The sequence below is a fragment of the Hippocampus zosterae genome, chromosome 9, assembly GCF_025434085.1.
Source record: "Hippocampus zosterae strain Florida chromosome 9, ASM2543408v3, whole genome shotgun sequence".
NCBI lineage: Eukaryota > Metazoa > Chordata > Actinopteri > Syngnathiformes > Syngnathidae > Hippocampus > Hippocampus zosterae.
Window position 1 is genome coordinate 20,139,651 of NC_067459.1, and position 15,164 is coordinate 20,154,814.

The 15,164-nt window shown below is 42.3% G+C and overlaps 1 protein-coding gene across 1 annotated transcript in view; it reads left to right on the forward strand.

The window, feature by feature from the left end:
• The first annotated feature begins 1,995 nt into the window (after window positions 1-1,995).
• LOC127607452 (transforming acidic coiled-coil-containing protein 1-like) overlaps window positions 1,996-15,164 on the forward strand; it is a 164,782-nt gene continuing 151,613 nt past the window's right edge. The window contains exon 1 of the mRNA XM_052075787.1: window positions 1,996-2,048. Within this exon, the coding sequence (XP_051931747.1) occupies window positions 2,011-2,048 (38 nt within the window). The 5' untranslated portion in view covers window positions 1,996-2,010. The remainder of the gene's footprint in view (window positions 2,049-15,164) is intronic.

The following is a 15,164-nucleotide window of genomic DNA, read 5'->3' on the forward strand; positions in this document are numbered from 1 at the left end:
AAACTCCACACAGGGAGGCCGGAGCTGGAATCGAACCCGGTACCTCTGCACTGTGAAGCCGACGTGCTAACCACTGGACTGCCGGGCCACCCAACTCTATACAATGAAAGAAATAAAATACAGTTTCAAAGAAATATTTTTTATTGACAATAAATAGTTAGGGACCTTTATGCGGTGGTGCATCATGATAGCGACAGCGCTCGCGTGATATGCGAGGAGTCGCGAATTGCTTGCTCGTCAAACAGAATTAGGCACGACGATATACTACTGTTCAACACAAACACTAAATAGTCGTCACGAAACGCAAACGTATGACAATGTTCGTCTGTAAAAAGCTCATTAAAAAAAAACACTTTACTTTATCATCTTCCGCAATACCTGCAGCGATCACATAAGTTTCAGTTGGCTCCCTCTCACACCCCTTTTGGCAAATTAGACCGTTTAATTAGGAAAACCTCATTTGTATCAAATCATTTACATAGATCAACCAGCCCTTGCCAGGATCTTCTAATTGATTATTGTTGCCCGAGGATTTGTGTGTGTGTGTGTGTGTGTGTGTGTGTGTGTGCGTGCACGCACCTGTGTAAATATTGCTTCATGGTGAATAAGGAATCTTTATCACTGTGCAAATTATGCACCCATGACAATGTTCACATCTTGTATTGCACTGTGTTTTACCCATTCAGGAAAATATTTGCAGTTTTTGCTGCCCATTCTGTTTTAAATCTCTCTTTTGATCAAAATCAAGGTTTTTGTGTGCTCTGAAGTGCCTCTTAGCACACTCTTGTGGCGACACACCATTCAAAAACCTCTGTGTGGCAGCGACAGGCAACAATGCTCCTTGATTCTTTTCATAAAGCTCCATTTAGGGATTTAAAAAAAAAATCTATTTTTGTATCCCATTTGAAACTACTAAATGACCATTTTATCGGGTCTCTCATTCAGCCTTTGCACAAAGCTAAGTGAACAAGAGTGAGCCGAGTATGTGGAGCTTTTGGAGGATATGTGATAAAGAGTGCAGAGAAAGAGACCGACGATTAGAGTTCACCCGGTGGTGCGACACCGAGCCTTTCAGCTGCAAGTTCCGCTTTCCGTTCCTAATCGCCAGCTGCTCAGCAAAAAAAAAAATACATTAAGTATTGTTTTGTGTTTTTTGTTATTGTAAAGTGTCCTTGGGTGTCTTGAAAGGCGCTTATAAATAAAATGTCTTATTAAAGACTTGATGGTTACCATGGCACCGCATGTGTAAATGTTTCCAATCACTTCTTTCATTGCACATCTGACGCCTGTTCACGGCCTTTTTAATAATCATGACAGAGAGCGTTTCAAAAGAAACTGATTTGTGAGAGGTGTGAATTCAAAGCAGACTTCAGCAGCCCTCCCAAAAACAAAAATATACATCAAGCCATTTCAATATAAGGCTTGAGCATCTGCACTATGCCAAGAAATGGATGAGCAGGCTTTTTATGTTTGCCTGGTTGGCCACCCCTGATCGATGTCTTGGACAATCTGTAAAATGAAATTGAAAGACTCAAGTTGTCATATTTAGCAAATACAGCTAGGTATCAAGTGGGTAACAAGCGTCATGGGTTCAAGTATTTTCTAGGAGAAAAGAGGAGCTAACTGACCACATAATCAGGATGCACTTTTTCAGATTCTCACTTGCACGTTGATGAAGTGGGCCTGAGGAGATCAGTGAAGCTGACAAGTCAGGCTCACCGGTTGGAAGAAGAGAAAGGAGCAAGTCAATAATGTCTCTGACTGCTCTGTGATCGCCCAGGGAAACAGAGCAGAAGTTAAGAAAAAAATAAACAGAATAGGAGATAGTAAAACACCTGCAGAGGCGTACATTCATGTACCGTACACTGCGGATGTCCAACACTCAGACTCAGACTGTGCTCAACCACAAACTGTTGCGGTTTTGGAGCATCTCTGCAAGATGATTCAAGAACTTGGAGAAACTGGAATCCGTGCTCAAATATTGACTGAAATCACGGTTTTGGCTGATCGATGCCACTAAAGAGACATAAGCCACGGACTCAAGGCTGTCTTAAATTCTCGGGCAGCCTGCTACCAAAACAACATCTGCTATCTCGACCTTCCCCTGATGAAAGTATGCACTGAAGCTATTTCCTCACCGTCACGCCCTCCCTCATTCCCTTGTTTCACCGTCTTCATTGTTTACGTCTTGTGACCTGTTGTAACTGTCATATGCTTGTGCAGGAGTTTTTTGCCTAACTCAAATGATCCTCAAAATGAGGGTAGTTCGAGCGTGTTTTTTTTCTCCCCCTCTCCCTCCCTTGTGGTTTCTTTCTGACTTGAGTGAACGCTGGCACGTTTTGGCTGTCGCTGCTCAACTCGTATTGTCTCATTTTTTTTGTTATTGTAAAGTGTCCTTGGGTGTCTTGAAAGGCGCTTATAAATATAAGGTATTATTATTATTCTTATTACTTTGACATGGCATACATAATCAATAATTGTGTCCAAATGAAACGCCGGTTTAAAACTGTACAGGACGTGCTATGGATGTAGTCACAATTGTACGCAAAATACCACACAAAATAAAATAATTTGGGTCCAGATACATTTTATATACTATAATAATACATTTTATTTATAAGCGCCTTTCAAGACACCCAAGGACACTTTACAATAACAAAAAACACAAATCAATACGGGTTGAGCAGCGGCAGCCAAAACTATATAGACTACTGTTCAATTTAAATAACCCAGATGCTTTTTATTGCATGCAGTCACTTCATGCAATAAAATTTAATAAATTCGACACCACTTTTTTGTCTGATCACATCATTAAAAACGTGTGTGCTCAATTTTGAGTAGTTTTGTGAAAAACATGACAGAGGCGCTTGAGTTGTGTTCACATTGGGCAGGATAAAATCCATTTCAGAATGCACATATGGCACATGGGCTTCCATCTTTTTTTTGTTTGTTACTGAGCCAACTATTTTCATACTATGTAGGGGTCCCAAAAATATAGGGCTGAGAAAACTGTCTAATCTGTCTGCGGTGATCGCCGTAATTAGTCCTTAAATTAATACAAATCACTTTATGAAAATGATTCATCAACATCATTTAAAATGTAAATGTGCGTGCTCTTTATTCAGAAAACCCACATCTCATTTACATTTCAGAATCCTATTGTAGACACAGATTAATTACTCTATTAAACATTTCAATCTTGATCATTACAGCAAAAGTACGACATATATTCATCGTGCGTGTGTGTGCGTGTGTGTGTGCATTGGTGAGAGAGCGGGAGGGTGGGGGAGCACAAAAAAAGTCAAGTCAACAGTATTTCTAGAGCACTTTCAAACAGCCATCGCTGCATACAAAGTGCTGTCCATGGAGCAATTTAACATGTACAATAAACAGTAAGACAAATCGGTAATAAAGGCGGTAGAAAGCACCAAACAGTAAAACCAAGAACAAAACTAAGTCAGGCTGAGTCGAATGCCAAAGAATACAAGTGAGTTTTGAGGATGGGCAGCGAGGAGGCTTGCCGAATGTTCAGTGGGAGGTCATTCCAGAGAGAGGGACCAGCAACAGAAAAGGCTCGATCCCCTCTGAGCCTCAGTTTAGTCCTTGGTACTTCTAATAATGTCTGGTCCACAGATCTGAGGCGCCTGGCAGGTGTGTAGGGGCGGATGAGCTCAGAGAGGTAAAGTGGCGCGAGATTATTTAGAGATTTGAAAACAAAGAGGAGGATCTTGAAAATAACTCTAAAAGGAATGGGGAGCCAATGAAGGTATGCCAGAGTAGGAGTTATATGCTCCCTCTTACGAGTACCAGTCAAGAGGCGAGCAGCGGCATTCTGGACCAGCTCAAGACCATTCTGCTGCAATAGGGGAGGCATCTCCTTTTATATGTCTATCTATACCTATCTATTTCATTCAATTAGATTGGGTTGTCAAAATCTAATAATTGACTCTTCATTTTATGTAGCAAAAGTGAAGACAAACACGTACGTATGTAATGTAATGTGAGCAGACTGTATTCCAGTCAGGACAAATGAGATTGGGAATAGTTTGTGGATTATTCATCTGTTCTTGACCTCGTCAATCATGTGACCTCAGCATGGCCCTAACAGTTCCCCCGTTTCTGGAGCTAACATGCAACAGGTGTGATTTCTCCGAATCTCTCTGTCACAATCTTCTGTCTTAGTCATTCGCTGACAGCGGGACAGGTGACAGACAGTCTCCTCATTGTCATTCAAGCAGTCAGATGCTCAATGAAGGTCAATACTATGAAGGAGGAGGGCATGAGAGGGACAAGCCAATAGGAAGGCAGAGATGAGACCAAACTGTGATTGATTGGCATCGTGGGGTGGAGGGGTAAGTATGTCTAATAGAATATGCATACCAATGAGGAGCCGAGAAAGGAAAGGTCTTTGTTGCCACAGCAACACACCTGCTGTTGCAGAGTATCGTTGCGCTTCATTGATTTGAGGACTTTGTGTTTTTTTTACGGTGAGGGTGAGGTGAGTGAATGCTTATCAAATATTTTCGGGGGGGTTTTTTTATCCATATTCGTGTCTCCAGTTTCATTTTTCATCCGAATTGCTGATCATTTACCTGATGTTGTCTGATGTGATCAGACAAGCCAATTTTATTTATATAGCAATTGTCACCGAGGACTCACAAAGTGCTTCACAAAGTTAAAATAGATATCAAATCCAAAAGCACCGTATTCCACAGCTGATAAAAGAAAACTGCAAAGCAATAATAAATAAATAAATAAATAAATAAATAAATAAATACCAGAAAACAAATGAACAAACTATACTGCAATGCCCGTTCTTGACTGCTTTAAAAAAAAAAAAGTCCACTTAAGAGGCAGGTCAATAGGAAGTGCAGTCTGCAATATGGTCAAGGATGTCGAACTTTCTTTCTTTACTCCTATTGCACTTCATGGCACGTAGAACCATAGCTACCAGGTCTCTCCATTCGGGTCTGTTATGGGCAACATGTTGAGCTTGTGTGAGGGTCACATTGCAGGCCCTAAGGTCCAGGGATATTATGTCCAGCCAGCGAGTGCGGGAAGGCACCTCTGGGTCGTCTCCAGCCAGTTTGCTGGGGGTTGAAGGCCAAGATTGTCCTAATTGGGTGTTCCTGGAGGAGGCGGATGATATGGCCATGTCATCGCACTCGCCGCATTGCTGCGAGACGGGAGGCTGGCGGCTGTTTGGTTTTGTCTCTTAAAAACTGTAGTATGTTGAACACACAGGGAATTCGTCTATGGTGTATAGGCTAGTATTGCAATAACAAGAAACTATGATCAAGGCATGACATACAAGTTTCAAAAGACTTTCCGTTATGTAAGGGTGCAATTGAGCAGTAGTCCCGCCCAATGACAGCTGTGCGACAATGTGCAGAGTCATCAAGTGATGAGTGGTGCAATACAATACTATGACGGTTGTGATAATTGTGACACCATTTTGCAGTAGCATTGTAGTACAACTTTAGGTCTGCAACTATACGGAGAGTCCTTGAGCACTTTCAAGTGTCTGGTGCTGTGGAATCTTGATCAGCGCCAATTGTTCAAGTATGAAGAGAGTTGGAGCTACAGTGATCAGTGCGCTAATACTGCTCCAAAAGTATTAACGTATTAAAAAAGAAGTTTAAAGTATTCCGTTACCTGCTTTGCATGAGAAAATATCCATATTTTGGGTCATGTTTGTCACAAAATTCTATTTTTATCCAATTCCAGTCTCTTGATGAAAGTATCAGCAGAAGTGATAGTGATCGTCTGGTCAGTCCTAATATAGATGGATAAAAAAATGTTTTAAAAAACTGAGGAAAGGGGTGGAAGGTTTTCGATTGCCAGGAGATAGAAACAGAGATATTAAGAAAAATACTCCCCTTGCACAAGCATATGGAGAAAAGGCCTCATCGTCCTGCTCCCCCGTTTGCGTCTCTTCTCCTCTCTTCGTCTCTCATTTATTTCAATTTGTCATGCTTTACTTTTCCCTCAAGAGAGCACGCTAGCTGGTGAGCGACCCCATATAGGCCGCGAAATTGTGTCTGCGCTCAGGCTGTAATGAAACATTTAGATGCAGCAGAGAGTGATGGTTACGCATTAATGCGAGCATTGGTGTCACCGATGGGGGGGAAAAAAAAAACAGCTCCAAGCAAACGACGTAGCTTGCCACTCCAAACAGCGTGCGGGAGTGAGAGGCTTCCCATCAACTCCCATCTTTTTGCGCCACCTTTGGGTCAAGTGGCTTCCACTGGTGCGTGATAAATGCTCATGAACATTTGTTGATGTCTAATGGCAACTCAAAACAGACATGGGAGGGAATAATAATATCTGTATAGTAAATATCAATTTTTTTAAAGTACAAACATGGCACTATGTGTGTATACATATAGTACGTATATAATGCCATTCACCTGTGTTACAAATTTTGAATAGCAGCATCACTTGTGGCTGAGTGTCAGCCACTCATAAAAACACGTTAACTTGAGTGACAGTGCAGTCACGTTCGGTCGCATCACTCTGTGCAACAGGCCTAAGACTGAGCTTCAGGAACAATCTTTTACTTCGGTGTTTAAAAGTGAAACACGGAATGCATGTTTTTGTAGAAGACTTCTCCATAATAAAGGAATGGTCGCGTAAATTGATTGTGAGGTAACATTATCAATGAAAATGCAGAGCACATTTTGCATCACACAGAGTTTCTATTTTGAGCCAATAGGTGTAGAATTAAATCAATGTGTTACATTGCACATGCTAAATACCGTATGGTGCTAGCTGTAGGTGTTTCAAAGCAATCCATAATTGGGACATAAATAGAAAGCAAGGCCCTTGCCTTAGGTTGCTCACGCAAAACAAAGAAAACGAAGGCACTCACTCACTCACATGGTGAGTGCAGTGTCGATTTTGCCATATGCAAATTGGCACCCGTGATGTGGATCAAAGGGAGCAGCACTGTCAATACATTAATTGAATTGTTAATTTGTTTTTCTTGCACATTAGAATAAATCCAACGCTGCAACTAGTAACATATTTAAACCTTGATTTTTGTACACTTGAACAGCTGCTAGGAAATCATTACGATTCATGTATTGAAATTCAGATTTGTGCACATTGTCATTCAGAGCTCCCTTTGAATCTATTCCAGTTTCCCCCTTTTGCTGTTCTTCATTCAACATGACTACCCGTCTCTTTTTTCTTCTTCTTTTTTTTTAATTCAGTGCCAGTTGTGGCTTCCGGCACGAGTGAGTGTGCATTTGTGTGTGTGTGTACTGTGCATGTGTGTCATTGAAAGACAAGGATACTTGCGATTTTGAGAGATCAAAGAAAGGCATGTCAAATGGCACTTTGCTATTGGGAGCAAAAGCAGACCGAAACGAGCACAAACTGGTTTAGTGTGTGTCACTTCTAAGTTTGCATGTGTGACACGAATGCTAAAGCAAACTTGAAGAACGGGTCATCGTGGCAAGGAATTTCTCAAAAAAGTTTTTTTTATTCTTGTTTTGTTGTTGGGAGGGTGTGGGGGGGTTCTTATATTTCGATCCCTGCCAAAACCTGCAGCCTCTGGTCTTCTGCAGGAAATATGTGTAGGAAGTTCTACATCACTGCAGTCCAATGAGAATCCACCAATATATATATACTAGCTGGTTCGCCGCCCTCCGGGCGGCTCATCAGCTAGTTCCTGCGGAAGGCTGGTAAAGTGGGCCTTCGGCCCACAAAAGTGTTGTTGCTTGGTTCAACTTTTTGTTCATCTTCATTGCTTATCGCGAAAATAAAGAGATGTTTAGCTCTACTAAATAACTATATAACTAATTTCATTGCAATGCTTGTGGGTAGACAACATTTTTTCGCTAAGATGCCCGCGCGATCGTAGTGAGCCACTGCCTGAGCGGCGCAGTGGCGGCGCGCAGCGGCGCGGTGAAGTAGGTACGTTTTGAAAAGGGACAGACGGAAGGACAGACCGCGTGCGGGACGACGCGCAATATATATATATATAAATATATATATATATATATAATTTGAGATATGCAGAATTATTTACATGGCTTTTGTCATGGATTGCTCCTGAATTTTTTTCAATTGCACCTCTCAGTGTAGCCATTGAGTGTAAACTGAATTTAGTGCAAGCAGGCAAAATTTCACCTGTGCAATTCCAAAAGGATAGGAGGCAAGAACAAAAAAAAAATCTTTGACTGTGGTTAAATTAGCATTTGATTAAAGACAGCAGAAATGAGCTTGTCAGACATTTTTCCACCCCAAATGACTAATGTCCGGCGAGTGACACCATCCTGCAGGATCATTGCTTGTGTCAGCACCATGACCTCGAGCTATTGTAGGAGCTCTGCTCCACAGCCTTATAAATTGCCTTCCCGCTTCGCCGAATCACTTTAAGTCCATTCATTTACACTATGCACCCAGCGCAGCAGTCTTATGACATCATGGCTAATATAATTAGTCTATAGTTATAAAAAGAAAGCCGGGAATGAATTGTTTAATTCCGGAGCGGGCGGAAAATCCAATTTTTACAACATCAAATGGTCTATTCTCTTATTGTATCGAGTAGTGATGTTACACTTGCATGTCAAGTACTGCAAGTGCGACGGACAAATCCGACATAAGCGCATGAGCTTGCTGCGGTAATGACAAGCGTGAGCACATCTGGAGATATAACTCTCTGTCCTGTTGGCCCTGTCAGTCTTCGCCGGCCCTCAGGCAGCCGGGGGAGCGCCGGTGTGGGTGGGAGCGCCTCGGGTCTTTCACTGAGGGGGCCCATATAGACTCTCCTGTCTGCTGGAGGGTGAAATGAGCCCAGGTAGAGCATACTGAGTAGTAGTTGATGTAGTGAGACCAGATGGAAACCTCTTCCACCTTAACCCCCGCTACATGTTTTCCTGATGATAAATTGTATATCTTGTATGGAAGCTAGGACAGCCTGTCTTTTTTGTAGTTGATTGGTCCTCAGTTTGTGAGTGTGTCAGAAGGCAACTGGAAATTTGCATGCGGTTGATTTGTGAGGCGGAGAGGATCCAAATTCATAACACTGGTCGACACACATTTTGGTGCCAAGAATGTTTCAACGGTTTCAGCATATTTTTACGGTGTTGAATCTATAAATGGATATTGTTTCTTTTCTGAGTTGGCTCCTTTATTGTTTTGAGAGTTTCTATATTTTCACGTAAAAATTGCTAGTAACACAGAAGTTATGATATTGGTATTCTTGTTATGCTACAACTTTGATAAGGCTGTATCTGTCTTTTCGAGCACAATATTCGTTTATTTTTAATGCAATTTGGTGATAGACAGCAATCATTATGGCAGTTATCATTTTTCATTTGAAAAATGAGGGGTAAACCCTGAACTGGTTGCCAGCCAATCGCAGGGCACATTTAGACAAACGGCCATTCACGCTCAAAATCACACCTCGGGCCAATTTAGAGTGTTCAATCAGCCTGCATGCATGTTTTTGGAATGTGGGAGGAAACCGGAGTACCCGGAGAAAACCCACATCAGCACGGGGAGAATAGCAAATTCAACACATGAAGGCCAGAGCCGGAATCGAACCCTGCATCTCTGCACTGTGAGGCAGACGTGCTAAGCAGTTGACCATCGTGCCACCACATATTTATTACTTTTCAATTAATTGTCAAAAATATCTATCTGAAAAAATGGCTTGGTGTGAATGGAACTTGTTTCTTACTTTCTTATTACTGTTCTCTGAATACAATGGCCCCATCGCTCCCACACTCTCCGACCAACACACACCAACACCCCCGCACCCCTCCAATGAGCGCTACTTTGCAAATTAAGCAGAGTGTTTGTGACAGCTTGATGCTAGCGGAAGCAACGGCGAGTGGAGCTTTAGATTGCAAATGTCCCCTGAGGGAGTCGACTCCGGTTTGATATACTTAATAAACTTCAAACCCAACAGACTGGCAGAGGCGGCGTGCTGATGCGATTTTTTTTTCCTTTCCCTTTCTCGCTATGAGATACAGAACCATGGAGAAATTGGCATGCCCAAAGTTGCGAGTTTGTTTTTATGACGTCACCTCTTGAATTGGACGACTAAAAGGAATAGACCCTGTTTTATTAAAACTTAGACACTTACATGAACCACTCGTCATAAAAATTTGAAAAAATATGTGTCAAAACTTTGCCTACGTGTGACAGACATAGTGGCGTGCATGAAGAAGCATCCGCGTTTCCTAACAGACATCCGGTTCAGCGTCGAGTATGTTGCCTTTTTCATCGCGCAGTATCAGCTCCGTTTGGCAAGTGAGGCTTCGCTATGGTTAGGGGGTGCTGTACATTTTATCTGCTACTAATACTAAAGTACAAAATTCTAGAACACAAACCAAAGATTGATTTATATTGCGGTGACCAGCACAGAGGATAGTCGACGTGGTTATTTACATGCTACTGTTGTACCATGTTGTTTTGGAGACTGAAAAGAAAAACTTTTGGCAACCTATATAAGTTAATATGCAGAAAATATTACAGATATTTTTGATTGAATTGCAAATGGACTGACCTTTAGAGAGTTCGACTTGCACCACAACTGTAGTGCTTGACCTTTTAATAGCTGTTAAGTTCAAGCTGGTCTCAATTGCCCCTGTAAGAAGACAAATTGCAATGAAGTCCTCCAGACTCACTATTGTGTTCTCATTAAGTCTCTGATAATTAGCGGCTCAAAGCATGGGGTCCGCAAGTGGAAATAAAATGGCTATTTGTAAAATCTCCCTTTGCAAATTAAAGTGAGAAATGGAATTAAAAGCCTTTCTTGGCCAACAATGAAGTATCTAATGGTGGGGGGGGGGGGCAGTAGGCTGGACTGTGATGACGTATGCTCATAATTCTCATCTCATACATGCTGTATATGCTATTTTTGATGTCCAATTAACCAGAATGCACACCAAATCCCATTATCCAGACAAGGGAAATGGCTTACAGTAACTAGGAACTTTACTGCCAAAATTCCCATGAGCTCCCCCCCCTGTGACGTCACCTTATTGTGGTGGCGGGTTTTATGTGTCCCAACGATCCCAGGAGCTAAACTGTCTGGGCCTTTATACCCCTGCCAAGATCGTCCATGGTAAACAGGTGTGAGATGAGGGACCAGACTAAGCATGATTCAATGACCGCTATTATGACAAAGAAAAGATTTGAATGGTGCCTGGATGCTGGTCATCATTGCTGCCTTCTGTTCTAAATGTATAAAGAAGGTGGGAAAAAAAGTTCTATCAATGCAGCCCACCGACCATTCGTAATTGCAAGCTAACAAGGTTAACAAAAGCATTTGTTACTTGTTCGGGGCTCTAAATTTACAGCGTACATATAATACATAACATTTTAAATCTTATTGATAATTCCTTTCTTTGAAATCTGTTTTTCACACAAACAGCACAGAATCTGCTGCAGAGCCACTGCGGTGTGTGTCTAAGGGAGGCAACACGAGCCTGGTAATTGTGAATTGCTCTCCCATTTTCTCCATTGGTTTTTATGTTGTATAGAAGGTATGGTAGTGTGCTGAGGTAGTAGGAAGTCAAACCATTCCCTCTAATAAGCCCCTGTGGGAGCACGATGAACGCTGCTCCAAGTAGATGCAAGCCGTCTGGAGAATGAGAGCACTACATACTTTGAGCAAGGTGCATATCAAGGCAAGTGTGAACAGTAACTGTTATAGAAGAAGCTCCTCTGTAGGAGCTTATTGCTCAACAGAGATGGGCACTTTACCCTATTTTGCCGGTCCCCTTCCGTCATTGTCCCTCCGCCATTATTCAGATGATAATCATCTTCCGTCCCCGTCCTTTTTTTTAGCACCGAGAGACATAGATCAAAGCCAATTTTCTTCACCGGCTGGATTGATTATTAGTGCAACGGGTGCCCCGTAGCTACTTCGTTATGTTCTCTGACTGTTGGTATTAAAATCCTGCGAAGATGAAAAACAGAAGGTTCTGTAAAGCTGACTAAGTGAGTCGTCCGAACTAGTGTTGTGCTGTTAAGAAAATACAGTGTTTGGCAACATTCTGGCCTTGTTATTGTGCCTTCCAACTCCATTTACATAACCCGGTTAGGGACGGACAAAAAACCTACTTGGGTCATTGCTTAGTCTGGCCTTTTTAAAAAAAAACTTATTGTCTTCTGCCCCCAAAATGGGCCCACGAACTGAACATTCCCTCCCAGGGTCGGAATGGCCATCTCTGTTGCTCAACACATCGAATGTTATTCTGGTATGAAGAGCAACACCTAATGTAAGACTTGACTGCTCAGAGCATTCTGAAACAGTGGCATTTTCATATGGAAAAGATTGTTATAATACAATCTACGAGGGTAACAGGTAACTACAGTTCAATCTCATTCTCTCAATGCTATCCATAATTCAATATTACGGAAGCATGCAACTGCCAATATGGAGTAAATGTGAAGTACAAAATGACTCGTCTCTTGTGAGGGTTTGCCGAGCACGCCTGGTAGAGGCCAAAGGCAGAAGGAGCTGGAATTTCCACCTCCATTGTTGTGGAGGGCTACCAGGACAGTTGCCATTAAGGTAGCTGCTGTCTGTTGTGGCAAAAATGCCCGAACTTGTCGGTGGACACGTGAGCCTTCAAGGTAAAGAAAGAGTCCTATGGGGCCTCTTTGGCATGAGCCACTGATGAGCACCGGCAGGCATTTTCCATTGTATTGAAGCGCTCCCATTGCAGTTACGTCATTTCTTCAAAACATGATGTCAGAGGGTAGCACATCAGCGTCAAGTTTATGGAGAGCAAAGGGACAAAGTGGTGTGAATAAAAGATGAAGAGGGATTTGCTGTGGCACCTTCTAACATGTGGCTTCTATTTAACCCTTTTTTGTTGACACACAACCCCTCTTGTCACAATCACCATCCAAGGATGTCCTCCGCTGCCGGGAAAGATGTAATACGGGCCTCGACGTGATTAATTTTCCTGGAGTCTTGGCCCCAGAGCTGCGGAACCTTTCATTTTCTATCAGGACCACAGATCTCCCACCTTTTATAGCTTGTGATTCTGCTTCTGGGGTCTCGGGTCTTATCTGTGTCCCAGTCTTATCTCCCAACTTATCCCTGCAACCTGACTGCAGGAGGATTAGCTCTGGACCTTTTGGTCATTTCAAAATTTCCCTTTAGTGAAGATGGAAAGGAGCCCAACGTAAGCCAAGATTAATCTGGTTCTGAGGGGGCTCTAACCATCTTTTTCCACCGCTGCGGTAGATATGGTAAAGGTCACTCCATTTTTTTTTTAATCCTTGTCATTTTACAAAGACAGGGAGTAAATTCCACTTTCAAAAGATACACAACTTTGACAATTAGTTTAGTCAATGTATAATACTTCAGTGTTTCAAATAAAAGGATGGAAAATGAATCGTGTTCAACTGGTTTGGATGACACACGCAGTGTATCAGGGTCAGTCAGTGGCTACACCAGCCGTGACCAGAAGAAGACAAAAGACGGAAAGTTGAAGACTAATGAGAAGATCTTCTGGGAAGAATCTCAAGCTCAGCCAATTAGCTACTGAAAGGCCAGTGTTGAACTCTGACCTTGTCTGCTCTCCGTCCATTCTACAGAGAGCACTAATTAAGTTTGACGTGGAATACTGTAGTTCCTCCTGTCGACAGCCGAGAATTATACACTCGCATCAGAGGCCACAAATGGTCCAATTTCTAAGCAGTACTTGGACATTTCTAAGAGAGAGGGAAGAAGAAGAGAGATGCTGCTGATATTGGAAGAGCCGAAGAGATGCAATGCATTGCCAGATATGAATTCAGACTGAGTGCAAACCTTTTCACCTCACTCTTCTGCACGAGAATAATTCCAAAGTTCACGAAAGAACGTTAAGTCTACAAATATATAGCTTTAACGTGATGAGGTTTAATTGTTTGAAGGTTCAGAGCAAAATGACGCTGAGAATGGGAATAGGTGCACACAGGTATCAGACAGTATATCCAAACGACAGTACCATCTACGAGGTGAACTGAAGAATCCGGTGCACACGCCGTCTCTCGCGCAAGTCGGCTGGGATAGGCTCGAGCGAGTGAGGATAAGCAGTATAGAAAATGGCTGGATGGAGGCATTTCTTTGAAATGCTTGACCATCTGCAGGTTCTTCTTTTGGCCTTCACTACAGACATTTGGACAGCACGGCAGAGTTTGCACAGGAGCACAGTTGGAAATCTGTCACAGATTCTGTTTGCGCGAGGCTGCTGCACTCGTGCCTCACCTCGCTCACAAGTGTGTGTCTCAGTCTGGACTTGTCCTGTTCTCATGGGAACTGAGTAAGACATCAGAACAAGAGTTAAGCACTGTATTATGTTGGGCAACATGAGAGTCATATGCTCGCCATCACAAATGGTAGAACACATAGAAGTTGCGTCTTGAAAATATTGTAATGTAGCATAACCTCAGAACAGCATAATGTTAGGGTGAATACATATTTTTACCAAATTTTCATTCAAAGTACAAATAATGACGCAGGTAACGACATCGGGATAAAACAAGAGAAACACCACCCCGCCCCCCCCCCCCCTCTCTCGAAGTTCAAGCTCAACGGAATTTGAAATACCCAGAATTATGCAAAATGCATCATTACAACCCCCTACTAAGTCTTCGATGCAATTTCTCAGTGTCAAAGTGATTAACCTAAATAAAAATGAACATAATTTATTGGTCATTTTTGCATGGCGGGTCAGTCGAGGCATGAGGTTCTATTTTGAGACACTGAGGCAAGAAAAAAAACATGATTGACAAGCAACAGCTGGGAAGGAGGATAATACAAGGGTGGAACGCAGAAACACAGGTGTCAGTCACGATGCTTCATTAAAACAAAGGCTGCATCTTCCTCAAGATGTGACACTCTCGTGTCTTCTGACAACTTTTTACCAAACTAAGAATTAGTTCAGTATGAAGAAGACAATAAAGTCAACAAACACACGCATGCACGCACACACACAGTGTTGTATTCGTGTACTTCACAACTGTATATTATTGACAGAAACGTCACATGGACTTGAATATACCCATGAGTTAAAGTTGACATGTGGAAAAATGACTTTTAAAAGGTTTGTACACGAATAGTTGGGATGCGATTTATGCACTACCCAATATCAAGAGTTCCTCCCGGGGGAGTTGAGGCAAAGAATAAGACAGCTGTCATATCTGCA